Below are 22494 nucleotides of genomic sequence, written 5' to 3'. Positions count from 1 at the left end.
CTCTTTTACTTAAAATGGTACTCCAAATTCTAAAATAAGAGATCACTCGCTACAGTATACAAAGTTGAAGAAAACATGAAATCTTGTCAGATACAATGACATTTTAATGTTAGGAGATCATGAATCAATATAGCAATATTATGGTGCTATTTGCTCAAAATAGCCATATGACTTTTTATAAAATCAGTTTCCAAAAGGATTTCCTTCACTCTTATCTGCTACTATTATCTGCTCATTTTACCCACTGCTTGCTTCCCTTGCCACTCCCCCACAACCCACTCAGTCTCCAAGCTGCTGCCCCTCTCCCACACTCACTCCCCAGGGCCTCTGAACCCCTGGCTGCAGACTAGGGGCCTGTGCATATCACTCTGACACCTCCACTTCTCCTCTCTTCAGGTATTTCCTCCTATCTCTCTAGAACTGGCTCCTCTTTCTCCTTAAAAGCCCACGCTTCTCGAGGTTTCTATTGGAGGCACTGTCACTCCATATAAGCTCCCAGGGATTTCAAGTTCACACTCATGACTTGAAGTATCTCCTAGTCGCTAATGGTTCTCAAATCTCCTTTAAAAAAACTTCTACTCTGAGCTTTACACATATCTATCAAATTGCTTCCTGGGCTTTTCTCCTTTCAGGTGTCCTGAGTGCTTGAGGTATCTCTCAAACTCATTATCTCCAAAATGAAATTTGATTTCTACCTTGTCACCACCCTAACCTGCTCTACCCTCAGTACTTACTATGTCAGTAAAGAGCACCAGCAAACTCTTAACTGTCCAGGTCAAAAACCTGAACTTCTCACCTAAGCTCTCCACACTATCAGATGTAATCAACTTCTAAGAGCTCTGTTATTTTATTTCCCTCTTTAAAAAAAATCTTTAGTGTTGAAAGTATTACATATGTGCCCTTATTTCCCCCACTGACCTCTTCTAGCCTGCCTCCACACACCCCCACCTTGGGGCCCCAGGCCTTCATCACCCTATGGTCTGTGTCAATGGGTTATGCATATATCCATACAAGTTCTTTGATCTCTTCCCACCCACCAACCCACCCACCCTCCCCTACCTTATTTCCCCCCTCTTTTAAGTTTAAATTTCTTACTCAAAGCTGCAACTCCCTGCCTTGGCTGATGCAATCCAAATCACACCCCCTATATTCTACTACCAGAGCACAAAGTTCCTAGCTCTTAACCTGTCTTCCAGAGCATAAATATTTCCTATAAACATGGCAGCTCAATCCCAGCATTCTTGTAGCCTTGGGACCCTCATTTCATATCCTATTGATTAGACAGGTGTTTAGATTTATATCTTAAGAATATGAAGAGAAAAAAATTACAATGCAACTCACAGTGTACAATATATATATAATTCCACAAAGCAAGCATCAAAACCTTTATAAAATAATGAAAGCATTACCACTCACGATTACACTGATGTTCGATACACTATAATGATGTAAGAGGTTAAAAGTACAATCACAGGATCATCACAGCCTATTAGAGACAGGATCAATTTTAGCTACTGCAATAGAAACACTTTACCTCATCATCCTTTCTCTTTTTAAAAATGCTATCCTCAACTTCACCAACTGCTAACATGATCATCTGTACTCTTTGCAGATTGACATAACCACTTTCTGTTAGGTAACCCTGTAAGTAATAAAATACATGTAAAATAACCTTCTTATAAAAGCAAATACTTCTGTTTTGAAATTATTCAAGAGTAAACTTACCCCAGTTTTATGTACCACATTTTTGTATATGTTGACCAAACGGTCAATTGCACCTTCCCTGCCACCAGGAAACAAATATTATGCATTAGGACCAGTATTCACTGTAAAGGCAAGGAGGCTAAAGCAAGTCGTAAAACCCACAAAAACACACATACCTAATTTCTAACGATGGCAGATGAGGAAGAAAGTCATTTCCCACAAAGAAGCACATGAAGACCCAGTCATCAATGCTCCTCTCAACATCAAATGTGAATGGAAGGCTGGCCATGGTGAGCTCTCTTTCCAAATACTACAACCAAAAAGGAACACTGGCATTAAAGCTATTAAAGGCACACTTGTCTTAGGGTGCCAATTCCAATGATTATGACTACATACCTCACGAAGAACATTAAGACGAAGGAAGATAAACTCTCCCTCTGCGCAAGGAAGACTATCTGCAAGTTCATCGTGCTACAAGAAAGGGATCAAGGATTAAACATGTCCACTCTAAACTCTGTAAATTTTCAATCAAATAAATATGGCTTTCTTAAAGCAGATCCATTTTAATACTCTATTTTTTAAATAAAAAAAGAATTCACCATAACATCCTAAATAATAAAAGCATAATATACAAATCGACCGAATGGTGAAACGACCCGTCGCTATGACGTGCACTGACCACCAGGGGGCAGATGCTCAATGCAGGAGCTGCCCCCTGGTGGTCAGTGCGCTTCCACAAGGGGAGCACGGCTCAGCCAGAAGCCGGGCTAGCTAAGCCAGCAGTCAGACATCCCCCGAGGGGTCCGGACTACAAGAGGGCACAGGCTGGGCTGAGGGACCCCACGCCCCACCCCCCCACCGGGCCTCTAGTTTTAAAAATAAAATTACCCATGATCCCAGTCACACTTACACCAGGAGTAGCAAATGATTTTTTTTGAAGGGGGACAGTAAATATTTTAGCTTGTAGGGGTTACATATGGTCTCTGTCCCATATTGTTTTATGTTATATTTTTTGTTTACAACCCATTAAACATGTAAAAATCATTCTTAGCTCATAGGCCAAATCTGCAACCCAGTTAGGGCTGTAGTTTGCCAACTCCTAACCCACACACAACCAATATTAACATTTTGATGTAAAGTCCTCTAGATCTTTCTCTGTGAACATATAGTATATTTCTTACCTGCCTTTCTTCACTCAGCATATCTTTTTAAAAGGTTCCAAGTATTAAAACAAAAACCCCTTTAGAGGGGACTGAATATAATCAAGCAACCCAAAATATGTAGAAACTAAGAGTAACTTTAATATTTAAAACAAAATGTTTAATATATTTGACTTGTAGTTCATTTTAAGAAGCATAACCATTGAAAAAATAACTCTTACAAATAAACCATGTGTAATATGCATTACCTATAAGATCTAAGTCTCATATAGATATGTTAGGAAAGTGGAAATAAATATAAAAGTGTAATAGAAGAATGTGTACATGCTCTTAAATGTTTATTTACTTAAAAACTTAAAATCTGATCATGTAACTAGAAAAAAAAGCATTTGACAAAACCCAGCATCCATTTATGATAAAAATTCTCAGCACATATGACAAACCTAAAGCTAACATCATACTCAACAAGAAAAAACTAAAACCATTTCCCATATGATCAAGTTGTCCACTTCCACCACTTTTATTCTACACTAGAGGCCATACGCAAGAGCCTCTCCTGTGGACACTCTTCCTATGCCGCCCCCACCCCCCCCCGCCCCGGGATCAGGACCAGCATCGGGATTGATGGGGTGCAAGCCTGTGGTCACTTCTTCATCATGAGCACCAGTATGTCCCTAGGACAGGCAGGCGGAGACCGCAGCAGAGCGGCAGCGAGCCTACAAAGCAGTGGTGGTGGCAGGCGCAGCAGGGGCCAGGATGAGCGGGAGTAGTGTGGTCCCCAGCCCCAGGCTGGAGGGATGTGGGACTGCCAGTTTCGGCCGATCCCCATAGGCCAGGCTGAGGGACCCCACTGGTGCACAAATCCAGGCACCGGGCCTCTAGTATACCAATAATGAACTATCAGAAACAGAAATTGAGAAAATAATCCCATCTACAATTGCATCAAAAGAAAATTAAATACCAAAGAATATATTTAACCAAGGAGGTAAAAGACCTGTACTCAGAAAATTACAAGACACTAAAGAAAGGGATTGAAGAAAATAAAAATAAATGGAAACATATGCTGTACTCATGAATAGGTAGGATTAACATTGTTAAAATGTCCATACTACAAAAAGCAATCTATAGATTCAACACAATCCGAATAGAAACACCAACAGCATTTTTCACAGAACTAGAATAATCCCAAAATTTAATATGGAACCACAAAAAAACACAAATAGCCACAATAATCTTGGGAAAGAAGAACAAAGTTGGAGGTATCATGCTACCTGATATCAAATTATACTAGAAGGCTACAGTAATCAAAACAACACTGTACTGGCATAAAGACACATAAATCAATGGAACAGAATAGAGTCCAGAAAAAGCTAAAGGAATCACCACCAAACCAGTATTACATGAGATGTTAAAGGATCTTCTTTATGAAGAAGAAGAAAAAAAAAAGATAAAAAATATGAACAATAAAATGGCAATAAGTACATATCGATCAACAATTGAACCTAAGAAACAAAATAAACAAGCAGAACAGAAACAGACTCACAGATTCAGACAATGTTTTGACATTGCCAGACTGGGGGAGGAGAGGGAAGGAGGAGGAGGATGGGTGAAAAAGGTGGAGGGATTAAGAAGTACAAATTGGTTGTTACAGAACAGTCATGAGGCTGTAAAATACAGCATTGGGAATATAGTCAATAATGTTCTAATAATTATGCATGGTCTCAGATGGGTATGAGATTTATCAGGATTATCACTTAGTAAGTTATACAATGTCTAAATCACTGGGTGTACCCCTGAAACTAATACAATATTGTATGTCTCCTGCAATTGAAAAATGAAAAAGTATTTAAAAAAATAAAATAAAAAAATGGGCAAAGGTCATGAATAGACACTTCTCAAAAGAGGACATAGAGATAACCAATAGACATATGAAATGATGTTAAATGTCACCAGAATAATACAAATTAAAACCACAAGGAGGTATCATCTCACACATATCAGGATAGCTATCATAAATAAATCAACTAAGAACAAAGAACAAATATTGGCCAGGATGTGGAGAAAGGGGAACTCTTCTGCAAAGTTTGCGGGATTGCAAATTGGTGCACCCACCATGGAAAGTACTAGGTGGCTCCTCAAATAAATGAAAATAGCACTACTGCCTGGCCAATGTGGCTCAGTGATTGAGCACTGACCCATGAACCCAGAGGTCCTTAGTTCAATTCCCAGTCAGGGCACATGCCCAGGTTGCAGGCTCAATCCCCAGGGGGGTATGCAGGAGGCAGCTGATCGATGTTTCTCATCGATGTTTCTATTTCCCTATCCTTCTCCCTTCCTCTCTAAAAATCAATAAAAACATATATATACACATATACATATTTTAATATATTTTTATTGATTTTTTTACAAAGAGGAAGGGAAAGGGATACAGAGTTAGAAACATCGATCAGCTGCCTCCTGCACGCCCCCTACTGGGGATCAAGCCTGCAACCAAAGTACATGCCCTAGACCAGAATCCAACCTGGGACCTTTCAGTCCACGGCCTGACGTTCTATCCACTGAGTCAAACCAATCAGGGCTATATGTTTTTTTTAAAAGTAGAACTACCTTATGACCCAGCAATTCCATTTCTGGGTATTTAGCTGAAGAAATCCAAAACACTAATTCAAAAAAATATATGCACCCCCGTGTTCATTGCAGTATTATTTATAACTAGAGGCCCGAACGAATTCATGCACCGGTAGGGTCCCTCCGCCTGGCCTCCAGGATCGGGCTGAAACCGGCTCTCCAACATCCCCCAAGGGGCCCTGGATTGCAATAGGGCGCAGACTAGGCCAAGGGACCCCACCAGTGCATGATCAGGGCCAGGGAGGGACTGCGAGAGGGCTCAAGGGTGCGTCTGGCGCATCTCGCTCAGTCCCGATCGGCCAGACCCCAGCAGCAAGCTAACCTACCAATCAGAATGTCTGTCCCCTGGTGGTCAGTGCACGTCATAGCGAGCAGTTGAGCAGCCTTAGCATATCATTAGCATATTACGCTTTGATTGGCTGAACAGCTGACAGCCGACTGGACACTTAGCATATTAGGCTTTTACTATATAGGACAGTCAAAATGTGGAAGCAACCCAAGTGCCCATCCTATCTCATAAAAGAGTAATACGCAAATTGACCGTACCTCCGCTACACTCACAAGCCACGCCCACCAGCCAATCAGGAGGGAATATGCAAATAAACCCAACCAAGATAGCTGCAGCCACAGAGAGCAGGAGGGAGGCTTGGGTTTCCCTGGCAATGGAGGAAGCCAAGCTTTCCGCCTGCCCTTGCTGGCCCAGGCCTCCACTCAATGCTACAAAGTTTCAATTACAGAAGATAGATAAAGCCCAGATCCCAGGGCCTCCGCTTGGGTCGCTGGGGGCGTGGCCAGCCTGCAAACCACCACAAGCCCCTTGCCCAGGCTGCCCCACACCCCAAGGGAACCCCCACCCTGATCCGGGACACCCTTCAGGGCAAACCAGCTGGCCCCCAACCATGCACCAGGCCTCTAGCCTATCTAATAAAAGAGTAATATGCAGATTGACCATCACTCCAACACACAAGATGGCTGCCCCCATGTGGTCAAAGATCCTGCCCCCATGTGGACACAAGATGGCCACCACAAGATGGCCAGCAGGGGAGGGCAGCTGGGAGGAACCAGGCCTGCAGGGGAGGGCAGTTAGGGGCGACCCAGCCAGCAGAGGAGGGAAGTTGGGGGTGACTGGGTCTGCAGGGAAGGGCAGTTGGGGGGACTCAGGCCTGCAGGGGAGAGCAGTTGGGGGGTACCAGGCCTGCAGGGGAGGTCAGTTAGGGGTGACCAGGCCTGCAGGGGAGGTCAGTTAGGGGTGACCAGGCCTGCAGGGGAAGGCAGTTAGGGGCAAACAGGCTGGCAGGGGAGCAGTTAGGCATCAATCAGGCTGGCAGGGGAGTGGTTAGGGGGTGGTCAGGCTGGCAGGCAGAAGCGGTTAGGGGCAATCAGGAAGGCAAGCAGGCGAGCAGTTGGGAGCCAGCAGTCCTGGATCGTGAGAGGGATTTCCAACTGCCCGTTTAGGCCCGATCCTATTGGACATCCCTCGAGGGGTCCCAGATTGGAGAGGGTGCAGGCTGGGCTGAGGGACAACACCCCCATGCACAAATTTTGTGTACCGGGCCTCTACTTAATAGATAATTGGATAAAGTGTTACATATATGCAATGCTTGGCCATAAAAAAAGAATGAAATCTTACCATGTTCAACAACATGGATGGACCTAGAGAGTATTATGCTAGTGAAATAAATTAGAAAGAGAAAGACAAATACCATATGATTTCACTTATATGTAGAATCTAAAGAACAAAATAAACAAACATAGATACAGAGAACAAACTGAAGGTTGCCAGATGAAAGAGGGTTAGGGGGCTGAGTGAAAAGATGAAGAGATTAAGAAATACAAACTGGTAGTTAGAAAATAGGGGATGAAAAGTACAGAATAAGGTATACAGTCAATTATACTATAATAACTATGTATGGTGCCAAGTGGGTAGTAGAATTATCTGGAAGATCAATTCTTAAGTTATATAATTGCCTAACCGCTATGCTGTACACCTGAAACTAAGATAAATATTGAATGTCAACTGTAATTAAAAAGTATAAAAAGATATAAAATTATTTTTTAAATTCATTTTTATTGCTGAAAATATTATAGATGCCCCCTTTCTCTCCCCCATTGACCCACACTGCCCTCCACCCCTCTGCCCAAGCCTTCCCCACACTACTGTCTGTACCCATACGCTTATATGCATATAATTCTTTGGTTAATCTCTCTACCCCCAAACCCACACACCTGTCTTCCCTGAGATTCATCACTCTATTCCATGCTTCTATGTCTCTAGATCTATTTAAATAAAGATCTTTAAAAGATATATCTCTGTGAGGGTTAACAGAGTAGTAGGTAAAAAACTAATCCATCATAATTGTCTCTATCCATCTTAAAAATGAGACAACCTAAATATATTTATTCTCATTGAATTGTACACTTAAAATGGTTAACTAAGCTGCGCCAGCACAGCCATGGGTTCTGCGAGCCTGAGTGAGGGCCGGCGAAGGATGAAGAAAAGACAAAGAGAATAAGCTGGGTCGGTGGATCTTCTGTGCCTGGCTGAGACCACAGAGCAGATCCAGACTGCAAGCTGATGCTTTATTTTATAGTCAGAGGTAAACAAGGTAGTGGTCACCATAGTTACAATGTTCTTGTGAGTTTCACTTGTTTTGGCAGCACTTGCTGCACCTCCCACAGCCCATTAGCAACCCAGGAAGGATCTATGGAGCATCATAAGGTAAAGCTTAATTATGAGAGGACTGTGCCCTCTAAGCTGGGACTTGTTTGTGGCTTTGCCAGCAGGTCAGTCCGAGGCTTAACCCTATAACCGCTCCCTACAATTAACATTTTATATTTTGTTACAATAAAAAATACGTATGTTTTATTAAATAGATTTAAAAATGAGGCAACTACCGCTTCAAATTCTTACCTTTCCCTTCTTTTCTCTTGGCAAACCTTCACAGTCCTTGACCTCATGTCCAAACTGATTACAAAGACCACAGGGTTTGGGTTTGTTTGGTTTGAATTCTTCTCTAATAATGGTAAAGTTGGGTTCGTGTGTAGCAAGGCCAAGCATGATGAGATCAGCTATCAACAACAACAAAAAACTGAACAGTGAGCACTTTGAGAAGATCCTTACCATAATGAAAGGCACAGGACATCATCAAAAAAGTAAGACAGCCGAAACCGGTTTGGCTCAGTGGATAGAGCGTCGGCCTGCGGACTGAAGGGTCCCGGGTTCGATTCCGGTCAAGGGCATGTACCTTGGTTGCGGGCACATCCCCAGTGGGAGGTGTGCAGGAGGCAGCTGATCGATGTTTCTCTCTCATCGATGTTTCTAGCTCTCTATCCCCCTCCCTTCCTCTCTGTAAAATATCAATAAAATATATATTTAAAAAAAAAAAAGTAAGACACCAGTACAAAGCAAAGTTCAAAGGGGCAGACAAACAATGGCAAAGCCAAAAAGCCTAACACTTCCTAGCAGTCCTCAGCCAACAAGATGTCCTCCAGATATACATGGGCCTAGAATTCAGACTACCACTCACTGTCAACACTTGGAAATTTTCCATTTTAAAGTTATGTGCAGCAATATTAAAGGTTTTAATGTAAAATATAAACATAGGTAAATTAATTACAGATTAAACAACTCAAAACTAATTCCCTCTCAAACATAAAATAAGCAAGGCATTTTAGAATTTCTAGGCACCCATGAGTAATCAACTATTATACACCAACCAATCAAGATGCTATGGTTTAATCCAAGAGAATCAAATCCCATAAAAAGAAACTTACCATCTGCTCCACATAGGCAATGATGAGTGTTTGGGTCATGGTTAGGCTGGGCTAAAGAGGGGAAAACATATATTTATATAAATATATTTTATACCAAAGAAATGTCAGATTTTACTAAATGCTTTTCATATAATGGCTTATCTTTCTTTCCAATAGAACATATAATCAAATATTTACAAATCAGTTTTACCTCTTTGTCTTCTAATGTAATCCATGATTTTATGTTCTCCTTCGCCAGGAGCACTAGCATCTGATAAAATAACCTATAAAAAAAGTTAACACTTTCAGTTCATCCCTAATATTTTAGAACAAAAATTAACTGAATTGAGTATCTTAAAAATAAATGGAAATAACTCATAAGATAGCTTATTAGTTGGAAATTTTCTTAATAAAATGTGTGTGTAAACATCCAAACTATTTCATTGATTAACTTATTACATGAAATAGCAAAAATAAAAATTTTGGGTCAAACTCAGTCATTAGAAAATCTGATCGGTTCTTAAGTTTTTACTACTCTCACCACTATCCAAAGACATACCTCTGAACCATGTAAGTCCAGGGAGTAATCAAAAAAGATCCTATTAAATACAATTTGCTATCTAAATAATAGGTGGAGGGGACTTGTAATCTAAAATTACATAAAAACTCATTTATATTTTATTGAAATACGTAAGAGAACACAGACATCATTATTATATTATTATTATTATATTTCCCTTTTTTTGGTTAATCCTCACCTGAGGATATTTTTCCATTGATCTTTTAAAGAGAGTGGAAGAGAGAAGGAAAGAGAAACATCGATGTGAGAGAAACACATCGATTGGTTGCCTCTTGCACCCACCTGGACCAGGGCCCGGGCCGGGGAGGAACCTGCAACCAAGGTACATGCCCTTGACCGGAATCGAACCCAGGACCCTTTGGTCTGCAGGCCAACACTCTATCCACTGAGCCAAACCGGCTAGGGTGAACACAGACATTATTTAAAGACAGAGCCTACAACTTTAATCCTTGATGTAATTGTATTCTTTATTTTTAATTGATTGATTTTTAAAGAGAGGAAGGGAGAGAGGGAAAGAGAGAAAGAAACATTAATGTGGAGAAACAAGGATTGGTTGCTTCCCGCATGCACTTAGATTGGGGATCAAACCTGCAACCTGGGCATGTGCCCTGAGCAGGAATCAAACTGGAAAACTTGCCCTAGCTGGTTTGGCTCAGCGGATAGAGTGTTGGCCTGCGGACTGAAGGGTCCCAGGTTCGATTCCAGCCAAGGGCACGCGCCTGGGTTTCGGGCTCGATCCCCCCCAGTAGGGGGCATGTGGGAGGCAGCCAATCAATGATTCTCTTTTGCTGATGTTTCTATCTCTCTATCCCTCTCCCTTCTTCTCTGAAATCAATTAAAAAATTAAATTAAATTAAAAAAAGACTTAAAAGAAAAAACAAACAAACTGGCAACCTTTTGGTGCACGGGACAAGTCTCAACTAACTGAGACACACTGGCAAGGCCATAATTTGATTTTAATTTAAGAAATTTTTGTTTAAAAATTATTTTCATGTATACATACACACTCACATTTTTAAAATCATAAGTCCCATTTTATGGCTTCATAGTGATAAGAAGAGGACAAAATTGACATTGAGAGAAAATTCAACTTTTTAAAACTGGACCATGCAAGGCATCCCATTTCCAATAACCTTTGAAACTTCTTTCCTCTGACAGTCAACTAGCATTTGTTGGGGGTGGGGGGTGAGAGGACAAATAACATCAGTCATACCAAAGTACAGCCTCAAATGATCACCCTAATCTTTCTGAAGTACCAAAATATAAAACTTACTGTCAAATTTTTCCACCCGGGGTCATTATTTAAACGATCAGCTATGTAATAGCGAAGACATTTAGCAAGATTGTCCATGAATTCAGTTCCCTAAAATGATAGAAGAAAATAAATTAACTGATCATTTAAGAGTCAGTAATAGCTAGCAAAGTATGCGATTACTTACTGGTGTAATGCAGTTGCTATCAAATCTTTCTTTAATTTCCTCTGGAGGAAGAAAGCCACCTAAAGAAAAAGAGGCAATGTTTTGTTCTCCCCATAAAAAGTGAGGTAAATTACTCAATATTAAGCCAGAACAACAATAGCAAAAAGTTCAAATACAAAAGAAAGAGAAGTATTGTCACCTGAGGAACAATGTTTTTTCCCTTTTGGGAGGAAAGTAAGATTCCTCCCCTCAAATTTAAATTAAGCTTAACATGACTGTCAAAGAACATATAGTACACAAAAGATACTATGTTGTTATAAAAATATCAAAATGCTGATGTTCTTTCTAATGACCTCTGTAACAGCTCTCTCTCTCACATACACAAACATGGGGTTTGGAGTTTTAATTCTGATAAATTCTTTAAATAAAGGTGCCTTAGTAAAACAAATTGAAATACTGATTTTATCACAGCTTTATATAAGAAATAAAATTGTCAACTAGACATTTAAAAAATCCTATTTTTCCTCTATATCACTGATTAGCTTCTTCATAATATCTTCAAGAAAGGAGACATGTCTAAAATCAAAGACAATCTGTTACAAATACAAACAAGTTTTAGAGTATTAATTACAAGCTGCAGCCAAATAAATATATACCTGTATATTTCCAGCAAATCAAAATAACGTAAAAATTTATCATAGCTATTTTTTCAACTGCCAAGTACACTCTCTCCAGCCAATGAATTATGGCTTTCCTGGTCTAGCATACTGCCTTATGTAACAAAAAAACAAACAATCCTGCTACAACATGCCCCAGCACATACACAGGTGTCTTCACCCAGTGGACATCAGAACTCCTGATCTTCCTCCTCTCTGAGACTTAGTCAACTCCTACCTATATTCCCATCAGGAATGTCAAGTCTTTGGGGACCTGCAAAGATGACTGTCCTCCATTCTACTCACCCCTCAAATGGGAAAACCCTGGGTACCTCATTGCCTCAGCATCTGGTACATCAATCTATATTGAAAGTGTTCCTCCCCGGCCTCCTCATATAGACCTCTGAGTTCTTAAGGGAAGCAATAAGCAAGCCATCAAGACTGATCTGAGGAAAATATTTCCAGAAATGTAGCTTTCTAACAGTCCCCATAGGAAAAAGAAACACTCTTAACGTATTTCTATTTTACAGATGTATAAAAGTTAGCTGAAGCCTGGCCAATGTGGCTCAGTTGGTTGAGTGTCACCGGAGGTCGCCAGTCTGATTCCTAGTCAGGGTATAAGCCCATGTTGTGGGCTCGATCCCCAGTAGGAAGACTGCAGGAGGCAGCCAATTGATATTTCTCTCATCAGGGTTTCTCTCCCTCCCTCTCCCCTCCTCTCTCTGAAATCAATAAAAATATCTATTTATTTGAAAGTTAGCTGAAGAGCTGCATGTACCCTGAAAAGCAATGAAATCAGAATTCCCTACTTTTATTTCCAAGTTTCCCTTTGACTATAGTGTGGAAATATACAAGTTTATTAATGGGAGTATAAAGAGTTCCATGTACTACTTTTCTTCAACAGTGAACATAAATCTTACTTGCATATTCCGGGATCCTAATTAAATTAAAGCTCTGCCTATTCATAAGAAAAAGCTGTCACCCCATCCCCTTCTCCACTTATAAAAATCCAACTTCAAGGTGCATATTTTTTACCTTTTGCCAGTATTTCTTCCCTGACTCGCTGCTTCTCTACTGCTGCTTCCATTCCTTCTTTGGATGCTCTGAACCTCCTAGAACGCTGTTGATTCATTTTAGCACGTGGTGCCTGAAAAGATATATTTCATATTTAAATAATACCATTCAAAATATTCACAACTAAATCTACATTATTTTGAATCAGTTGTTCTTGTAAAAATAGTACACTAAGATGGAAAAGGTAAGTAATATGTCTAACAATACTTCCATAACAGACAATAGACCCCGAGAACTTAAATTTGGACCAAAAACCGAAAAGCTGAGCTCAAATGGACAAACATCCTATGAAGCCATAGCACTTACCACTCACAGCAGGGCCCACAACCTAACATCAGTTCCACTGGGTTATGGTTTCTCCACAAGGAAAGCTCATTTTACTCAAAGACCCAGCCAGCAAGCAAAGATAGTTTCTACAGAACCAGAATCAGGAAGACCTTCCCTATGTCCAAGCCTAAAAAGGATGGTCTCCAAATGGGATTCACAACGCCCCATAAGAGCAATAGGAAAAAAAAGAACAAACAAAAGAAAACTACTTCTTGGTCTCTAAGACCCCATGGCACTTCTCCTTTGTATTTCCCAGAATGAGATTCACAACAACTACTCTATCTACAGTAAGGTACAACAGTTAAAAAGGGAACAAGGTTTTAATCAAATGCACTTTTAAATCACTCTCACCAAATGCAATTTAAATCACCAAATAAGCTTGAATGAAATGAGCTGGAATGTAAGGTTTTAAATTACTGAACTGAGTTCTGGGGTTGGGACTCTGAAGTATTTTGTCCACATCTAAAATAAGTGTGTGTGTGTGTGTGGGGGGGGGGGGGGTGTTATGTTCTCTTTAAATAATTCCCATTTCTGTAAAATGAGATCACCTAATTTCTTTCAAATACCAAGTTCTATGATCTACATTTACCAAAAAACATCTTGCAGATATGTGCATGTACATACACATACAAATACCCACGTTACATACTTGATGTAGCAGTAAGTGCACACTAAAGTTAAAAATTTTCTTTAAGAAATTTAGCTGAATATGAATTGAAATATGCTCCAAATAAGACATATTCTTGTTCCCTTATTCTTTACTCCACTTTAACTGTAACTTAACAAGATATCAGGCAGCTAAGATTTTTCACTGAGTAAATAGAACCTCACAGAGCTTTCTGGATTTTCAAAATCACTGCATCAGCCACTAGGATTACTAAATATAAAAGAAAGAAAATCTATTTGCTCCTGGCTAAACAAATTTAGGGTAATGACTTACCTTAATTTTCTTTGAACCCTGCTATGTAGTTTGCTGGTCATTTATAACCTAAGCTACTTGGTATTGTTATAGACCAGTAAGTTATTCCCTTCTTAAGTCACTTGGATAGCTACTTGCTGCCTATAGGATAAAATCCAAACTTCTGAATCTGACAGGTAAGGTGAACTCAAGCCATTGCTCTACTTCCCTTTCCAATCTAAAACACCTGCAGTCATCCATATGTGTCAGTGTGGTCAATAGCATGGAAGTGTGTTTACCTAGCAGATGTGGAAGGTCCTCCTTTCCCATATCTGTCCAATCCATTCACCTCTACTGCCCATCAATATCCAATTATACTTTGCCCTTTAACAAATGGGACAGAAGTCACCTTCTCTCTATCTCCTAACTTCCTGAGTAGCACTGACTCTCTCTTCCCTCAATACCCTGCATATGCTATTTAGTGTCTATAGAGTTCATTAATTAGTAACTAACCTCACTCATTTACTTATGTGTCTGTCCCTTTAGTGGAAAGCCCTTCAAAAGCAAAGGCAGTCATCAATATCCCCAGCAACTCACAGTACCTGCACAAAACAGGCACAAAAAATGTTTGAATCAATGACTGAAGGATGAGACTTTTTCAAATTGACCAGAGTCAACGTTTTTCATTATTTAGCTGACTTTCATTGTAGACATTGGGAACACAACAAAAGCAAAAATGAAGGAATCTAAGTTAATTTTTTTAGTACTCACCACTCCATCTATTGCCATGTAGAGAAGTCGTCTTGGTCTTACAATATTGAAAAGTCTGTCAATGTACTCAAAAATTGCAACCATCATTTCATCTTCGTTTTTTGGTGCTGGTCTATAATAACAAGCAAACAATGTAATATAATATAGTACTCCTCTGTAACTTATGATATCAGTGACAAAAATGGGTTACGTACTTGTCTTCAGGATGAGTACAGGGATGGATGATTCCATTCATGTCCAAATACAGATTATCAAACTCCACATCATTTGGATTAGGTTTACTGGCATCAACAGGAACCTTTACACCATTGCATTCTTTGGGCTATGAGGAAGTGATAATTAATAGTAGTTTGATTGTTTAAGTCTAAATTAACACATCCTAGGCTCAGTATGAACCTGTTTCATTTCTGAATTAGATTATAAAATAAGTTCTTTTACTCCCTAGAACAAACTGAAGCAGATATTTCATTACAGGAAATGATAGCTTCCAACACAACCAATTAGTCTTAATTATGTGGATGATATTTGTCAAATTCTCAACTCATTCAGTAGGCCAAGTGAGAAACCAGGGGAATCATCTTGGAAGTCTTTTCCCTCACCATCCATTATCTCTAAATCCTGTCAATTTAATCTGAAAAATGCCTCTCTATCTCCTGTCATTCCTACTACCATTACCAACATCACCTAAAAGATCAGAACAGTCTTCGTATGAACTGCTCCATCACTAGACTCTCCTATCTCCAGCCCACCCTTCTCTACTGTCAGGTGTTTTTTTTTTTCTAAAATCCAAATGTGGCCGTGTCTTAATCTTGCCTAATTATTCCAATGATTCCCATAGCAGGAGCACACCAATGAGCCTGGACCCTTACTACTATCCTGTCCTACCACAACATAAATCTGGCCCACCTTATCTCTTCTAAGTTCCTGGAAAATGCTCTTTCACCTCTCAATGCCTCTGCACACTGCTTCTCCTTTTTCCTCCCTGCCAACACACCCACTTCCTAAAATCTTATTAATTTTCCAGGGTCTAGACTGAGATCAAATGTCAATCACCTTGTAACACTTTGTACACTTCTCCCCCAAAACTAACTGGTCCTCCTTCTGCAGATCCTCATTATTGTTAATTCCCTTGTAGCACTCCCACGGTTTTATAATTAATCTGTCATTCTAATCCAACCACACTGTGAGTTCTTCAAAAGGTAAGGGCTGTGCCTTATTTACTCCTAGAGGCACTGATATATTTTTGTAATGAATATTTCCTGTCTTTTTCTTCCAGAGATTCAGCAAACTGTAAGAATATGAAATAAGACTTTTACTGTTACTAATAGAAATCATTTAAAACAATAAGTTTTCCCTTACATATAAAGCATCATCTGTAATAACAAAAAGAAAAAATGTGAACAATTTAAAAGCTCATCATATACATACTACATCCCGGATAGACCTCAGAAACATCCTGCCAAGTAAAAGACAGGCACACTCCCATAAAAGATCCCATTTATGTAGTCCAGAAAACAAATTCAGAAACAGAAATAGACTGAATTCAATCTGAGGGCAAGGGAAGGGTGAGGGACATAGGAAGTGACTGCAAATGGGTACAACATTTCTTTTGGGAGTGATAAAAATGTTCTAAAATTAAATAATGGCAATTATTGTTCAACTCTCTATATACTAAAAAATCCCACTGAATTTGATACTTTAAATAGGTGAACTTGCCCTGACTGGTCTGGCTCAGTGGATAGAGCGTCGGCCTGTGGACTGAAGGGTCCCAGGTTCGATTCCGGTCAAGGGCATGTGCCTTGGTTGCGGGCACATTCCCAGTGGGAGGTGTGCAGGAGGCAGCTGATCGGTGTTTCTCTCTCATCGATGTTTCTAACTCTCTATTCCTCTCCCTTCCTCTCTGTAAAAAATCAATAAAATATATTTAAAATAAATAAATAGGTGAACTTTATGATATAGATACATTGTATTTCAATAAAGCTGTTGAAAAAATAAAGTCAACTTAATTAGCAAAAAAAAAAAAAAGAGAGAGAGAGCCCACGTATTAAACTGTAGTTGATAATCACAAATATACTGCTGAGCCAAAAAAGCAAGTTCCAGAAAGAAATAGTCAGCATATCAAGTATAGAAAGTATAAAATAGATGAAACAGTATTAGCTATTGTTTAGGAATGACTACATAAGCAAAGTAAGCACAGAGTAAAGCAAGGGATGAACACCAATGTCAGGGCAGTGGTTATCTTTGAGAGGGATATGAATAAGACTGGGCTTCAATTTATATTTTTAATTGGAAATAAAGGATATGAAAAAGAATTTAAGGGCAGTCCAGGGAAGAAGCTGCCAGACAGTATTCTACACATACATGCTGTGAATCACAAAAAAAGGGGCTTGATCCAAAGCAGTGAATGAAAGTATATGATCGTCTAACCACTATGCTATACACCGGAAACTAATACAAAATAAAACTGAATATGAACTGTAATTAAAAAATAAAATTTAAAGTGAAAAAAAAAAAGGAACAGTGAATAGGATAGGTGGTAAGGAAAGCAGGTCAATTTTGGGGGGAGGGAGACATCTATCAAAGAAGATAATCAGATGACCCTCAAACAAAAACAAAGTATACGAAGGTAGGAGGCTCTCTACCTCTTCATCTAATGTCTATACTTCAAACTCCACATTTTCCTTTTCCTACACCAAGCAGACACTACACTCAGGAGAATGGAAACCCACTTTCTTTATGCTCCCCAGCAAGCCAGTTAATAAATATTTTAAACTTGTTGGCCATGTGATCTCAACTCATATCTGTCTTTATAGACTGAAAGCAGCCATAAGTAATACGGATATGAATGGGTATAGCTGTATTCCAACAAACTTTGTTTATAAAAATAAGAGGTCACTGGCTTGCTAACCTCTGCCCTAATGCCTAGTGCAGCACTAGGAATCTTACCGTTCTTCAATGAATGCTAAGTGTAGCTGCATGAGGACTTCTACTTGTACTAAGTAGAAAGTATAATATGCAGAAGAGGGCAAGGTGGGTCCTAATTAAAAAACAAAAAAGCAAAACAAACAAACAAACAAAAACAGCTCCAGGCATTCCCAATAAGAAAGCTACACATATTTTCCTTTCATAAGTACTACAGATACATTCAATACACTAATTATGTAGATCTAGAAATTCTTTCTTTAAGAGAAGATTTTGATGTTCAACAAAGAAACTCACTCAAGAGGACAAACCAAGATGGTGGCATAGGTAAACACCTAAACTGCTGCCTCGCACAACAATTTCAAAACTACATCTAAAAGACAAAACGGACACCATCCAGAACCACAGGAAAGCTGGCTGAGTGGAAATTCTACAACTAGAAGGAAAGAGAAAAGCACATTGAGACTCAGGAGCTGCAAAAAGCTGAGGTACGGAGACGCGCACGTGCGGAGAGGATTGGCGGCTCAGTGCGTGGCTGGCTTTCTCAAGCAGGAGGGAGACAGAAGCTCCCGACTGCGCTGAACTCCAGTTCCAGGCGAGACTCTGGGAACCCAGACTCATTCGGGGGTAATCTGGACTGTCAGGAAAAGAGAAAAGCACACTGAGACTCAGGGGAACTGCGGAAGGCAGAGGTCCAGAGGCGCGCGTGCGCAGAGAAGACTGACTGCTGAGTGCGCGGCTGGCTTTCTCAAGTGGGAGGGAGATGGGAGCTCCCGACTGCGCTGAACTCCACTTCTGTGCGAGACTCCAGGAACCCAGACTCATTCGGGGAGAAACTGGACTGTCTGGCAGCGGGTGAAACTCGAGGGTGGCTTTCTCTCAGAGGTGCTTGCAGCGATTACCGAGGGACACTGAGACCCAGGGGCTTCATAGGGCAGGGCTGACGAGAAGCCAAGGCTGCCTGCTCCGCCCTGAGACTCCACTCCATCCAAGCTGAGCACAGAGGCTTTTGCAACTTTGCAAGTCTTGTCTCATAAGGGTGTCTCCAGCACAGAAGTTCTCCCAGCATAGACACAGCTGATCCTCACAGCCAATTGACCTGTAGGTCAATTCTTCTCAGTGATACCAACAACAATCAAGACTTAACTACAACAAGGCTGTACACACAGTCCACAAAGGGGTGCACCAAGAGTGTCCACCTCAGGTAACTGGTGAGGCTGAGCCACTGGGCCCTATAGGACACCTAGCACACAAAACTACTCTACCAACTCAGGGAAGCAGCGAAAATGCGGAGACAAAGAAACAGATCACAAATGAAAGAAATGAAGGAAAGCAAACAACTGGATATAGAGTTCAAATCCACGGTTATAAGGTTTTTCAAGAATTTCCTAGAAAAGGCCAATAAATTTAGCGAGACCCTCGAGGATATGAAAAAGGACCAACTAGAAATTAAACATACACTGACTGAAATAAAAAATATTATACAGAGACCTAACAGCAGACTAGAGGACTACAAGAATCAAGTCAAAGATTTGAAATACAAAGAGGCAAAAACACTCAACTGGAAAAGCAAAAAAAAAAGAGGATCCAAAAATATGAAGATAGTGTAAGGAGCCTCTGGGACAACCTCAAGTGTACCAACATCCGAATTATGGGGGTGCCAGAAGAAGAGAGAGAGGAAGATACTGAAAACCTATTTGAAGAAATAATGACCAAAAACTTCCCCCACCTGGTGAAAGAAATAGACTTACAAGTCCAGGAAGCGCACAGAACCCCAAACAAAAGGAATCCAAAGAGGACCACACCAAGACATATCATAATTAAAATGCCAAGAGCAAAAGACAAAGAGAGAATATTAAAAGCAGCAAGAGAAAAACAGTTAATTACCTACAAGGGAGCACTCATACGATTGTCAGCTGATTTCTCAACAGAAACTATGCAGGCCAGACGGGAGTGGCAAGAAATATTCAAAGTGATGAATAGCAAGAACCTACATCCAAGATTACTCTACCCAGCAAAGCTATCATTCAGAATTGAAGGTCTGATAAAGAGCTTCACAGATAAGGAAAAGCGAAAGGAGTTCATCACCTCCAAACCAGTATTATATGAAATGCTGAAAGGTATTCTGTAAGAAGAGGAAGAAGAAAAAAAGGTAAAGATAAAAATTATGAACAAATACATATCTATCAACAAGTGAATCTAAAAGTCCCCAGGGCCAGACTATAAATAAAGCTAAATTGGGGAACATTCACCCAGAATTACCAACTGAGATCCAGCTGAGGAGGAGACATATCAGGAAGGACTGAAACGACCTGAAGACTGGTAGGAAGGGTGAGGTAGTGAGAGGGACTGACCCAGCTTCAAGAGTGAGGTGGTTAAAAAAAAAAAAAAAAAAAAAAAAGAGTGAGGAGGGATCTCTAGGCTACAGGAGTGTTATTTCCCTGAAAAGATTAAGGCCCAGAATCCAGGCTGGGCTCCACAGCCAGCAGCACCAGCAGAGCTGAGAACAGTGGCCCACATAACATCCAGGAGACCCGAGCTAGTAGATGGTGCTAGTCGAAGACAAAGCCTCAGTTTTGTGTTGTTGTTTTTTTAACCCAAAGCACGCGATTTTCACTTGCAGCTACTCACCCAAGGCTTTGGTGGGAAGCATTGGGGAAAAACGTGGAAAAGTAGTGGCCTAGAGAAGGGTATTCGGTTATTTACCCCCAAACCAAAACAGCCCTTTTTCCTGAGGCACTGCCCCTCCCAGAAGCCACAGCTGAGAAACAGGAAAAAAACTCCTGCCCTAGGCGATACAGCTCGCTCCACCCTCAGGAGCTCTGCCTGCCAAGTCCTGCATCTTGAACTTTGCAGAGGAGACAGCAGCAGAGGCCAAGTCTACAAGTTTGAACATTCTCAGGGAGTGTCAGTTACTGGACTGGGGGTAGGAGAGCTGACAGAAACTCCCAGTATCCAGCTACTCCCAATGGACTGCATATGAGGCTCTCCACCCAGCCCAGGGCAGTGAAATATTCTGAGACACTCTCAGAGGAGTAGTTCTGGGACAGGGAAACACATATGCCACTTTCCTTGAAATATGAACACCTCCCACTCACTGGAGACCCAGGGGTCTATACTCCCAATTCCACCTAAAGCCCTTTCAGAAAAAGATTGAGGATTAAGATCGACAGATAGCTGGCAGGTAAAGGCAGGCAGAGGGGGAGCCTGGGGAACCTAGGGAAGTTTGCAGACCCATCCCTGGGCCCCATGGGGCTAACAAACAGACCTTTGAGTGCAGTTTGACCCCTCCTTCACACAGTCAAGACCCATAGACTGTGGATTGCTTGAAGCTTCAAACATGTCGCTGAGAGCCAAAGGAGGACAGTTTCTGACAGTGGTTAGCATTTAAGTACCTCCCGGGAAGTCCAGAATCAGCAGACAGAACAGTCAGCTGGAGTCAACAGAAGAGCAGGATCCAAAGGGAGCTCCTAGGAGGCACTAAACTCTTGCTGACGAATGCCACTTCGTTTTTTTTTAACTTTTTTCTTTATCTTCCTTATCTTTCTGCTTTATTGATTTACTAGAGGCCCAGTGCACGAATTCATGCACGGGTGGGGTCCCTGAGCCGATCAAGGCCAATCGAGACCGTTCGGGGTCCATTGGGGCCAGCCGGCCAGGGGGAGGGACCGAGGGAGGTTGGCCAGCCACGCACGGGCGGTTGGCTATAGGAGCACATGACCACTACAGGGCAGCTCCTAAAATGAGCATCTGCCCCCTGGTGGTCAGTGCACGTCATAGGGACCGGTTGATTCGCCATTCGGCTGATTTGCATATTAGGGTTTTATTATATAGGACTAGAGGCCCAGTGCACAAAATTCGTGTGTGGGGGGGTGTCCCTCAGCCCAGCCTGCACCCTCTCCAATCTGGGACCCCTCGAGGGATGTCTGACTGCCCGTTTTAGGCCCGATCCTACTGGGACATCCCTCTCACAATCCAGCACTGCTGGCTCCCAACTGCTCGCCTGCCTGCCTTCCTGATTGCCCCTAACCGCTTCTACCTGCCAGCCTGATCACCCCCTAACCACTCCCTTGCCAGCCTGACAGATGCCTAACTGCTCCCCTGCAGCCTGATTGCCCCTAACTGCCCCCCCCCCTGCAGGCCTGGTCACCCCTAACTTCCCTCCCCTGCAGGCCTGGTCACCCCCAACTGCTCTCCCCTGCAGGCTTGATCACCCCCAATTGCCCTCCCTTGCAGGCTTGATCGCCCCCAACTGCCTTCCCTTGCAGGCCTGGTCCCTCCCAACAGCCCTCCCCTGCTGGCCATCTTGTTGTGGTCATCTTTGACCACATGGGGGCAGCCACCTTGTGTGTTGGAGTGATGGTCAATTTGCATATTACTCTTTTATTAGATAGGACAGTACTGGGAATCCTAACCACAGCAATCAGACAAGAAATAAAAGGAATTCAAATTGGAAAGAAGGAAGTAAAACTGTCATTATTCACAGATGACATGATATTGTACATAGAAAACCCTAAAGACTTCACCAAAAAACTACTAGATTTAATACATGAATTGGGCAATGTAGCAAGATACAAAATTAACACACAGAAATCGTGCGGGG

General features: G+C 41.3%; 1 protein-coding gene across 1 annotated transcript in view; it reads right to left on the bottom strand.

The window, feature by feature from the left end:
- Positions 1 to 22494, bottom strand: part of XRN2 (5'-3' exoribonuclease 2) — a 92684-nt gene that overhangs the window by 57903 nt on the left and 12287 nt on the right. The window contains exons 2-13 of the mRNA XM_080685575.1: positions 15164 to 15291; positions 14970 to 15081; positions 12935 to 13046; positions 11265 to 11323; positions 11099 to 11188; positions 9457 to 9529; positions 9267 to 9317; positions 8404 to 8561; positions 2101 to 2175; positions 1881 to 2014; positions 1726 to 1783; positions 1535 to 1642 (exon numbers count right to left, since the gene is read on the bottom strand). Of these exons, the coding sequence (XP_080541701.1) occupies positions 1535 to 1642; positions 1726 to 1783; positions 1881 to 2014; positions 2101 to 2175; positions 8404 to 8561; positions 9267 to 9317; positions 9457 to 9529; positions 11099 to 11188; positions 11265 to 11323; positions 12935 to 13046; positions 14970 to 15081; positions 15164 to 15291 (1158 nt within the window). The remainder of the gene's footprint in view (positions 1 to 1534; positions 1643 to 1725; positions 1784 to 1880; positions 2015 to 2100; positions 2176 to 8403; positions 8562 to 9266; positions 9318 to 9456; positions 9530 to 11098; positions 11189 to 11264; positions 11324 to 12934; positions 13047 to 14969; positions 15082 to 15163; positions 15292 to 22494) is intronic.

The sequence above is a fragment of the Plecotus auritus genome (genome assembly GCF_963455305.1).
Source record: "Plecotus auritus genome assembly, chromosome: 8".
Taxonomy (NCBI): domain Eukaryota; kingdom Metazoa; phylum Chordata; class Mammalia; order Chiroptera; family Vespertilionidae; genus Plecotus; species Plecotus auritus.
This window is presented reverse-complemented; position numbering and strand designations above follow the sequence as displayed.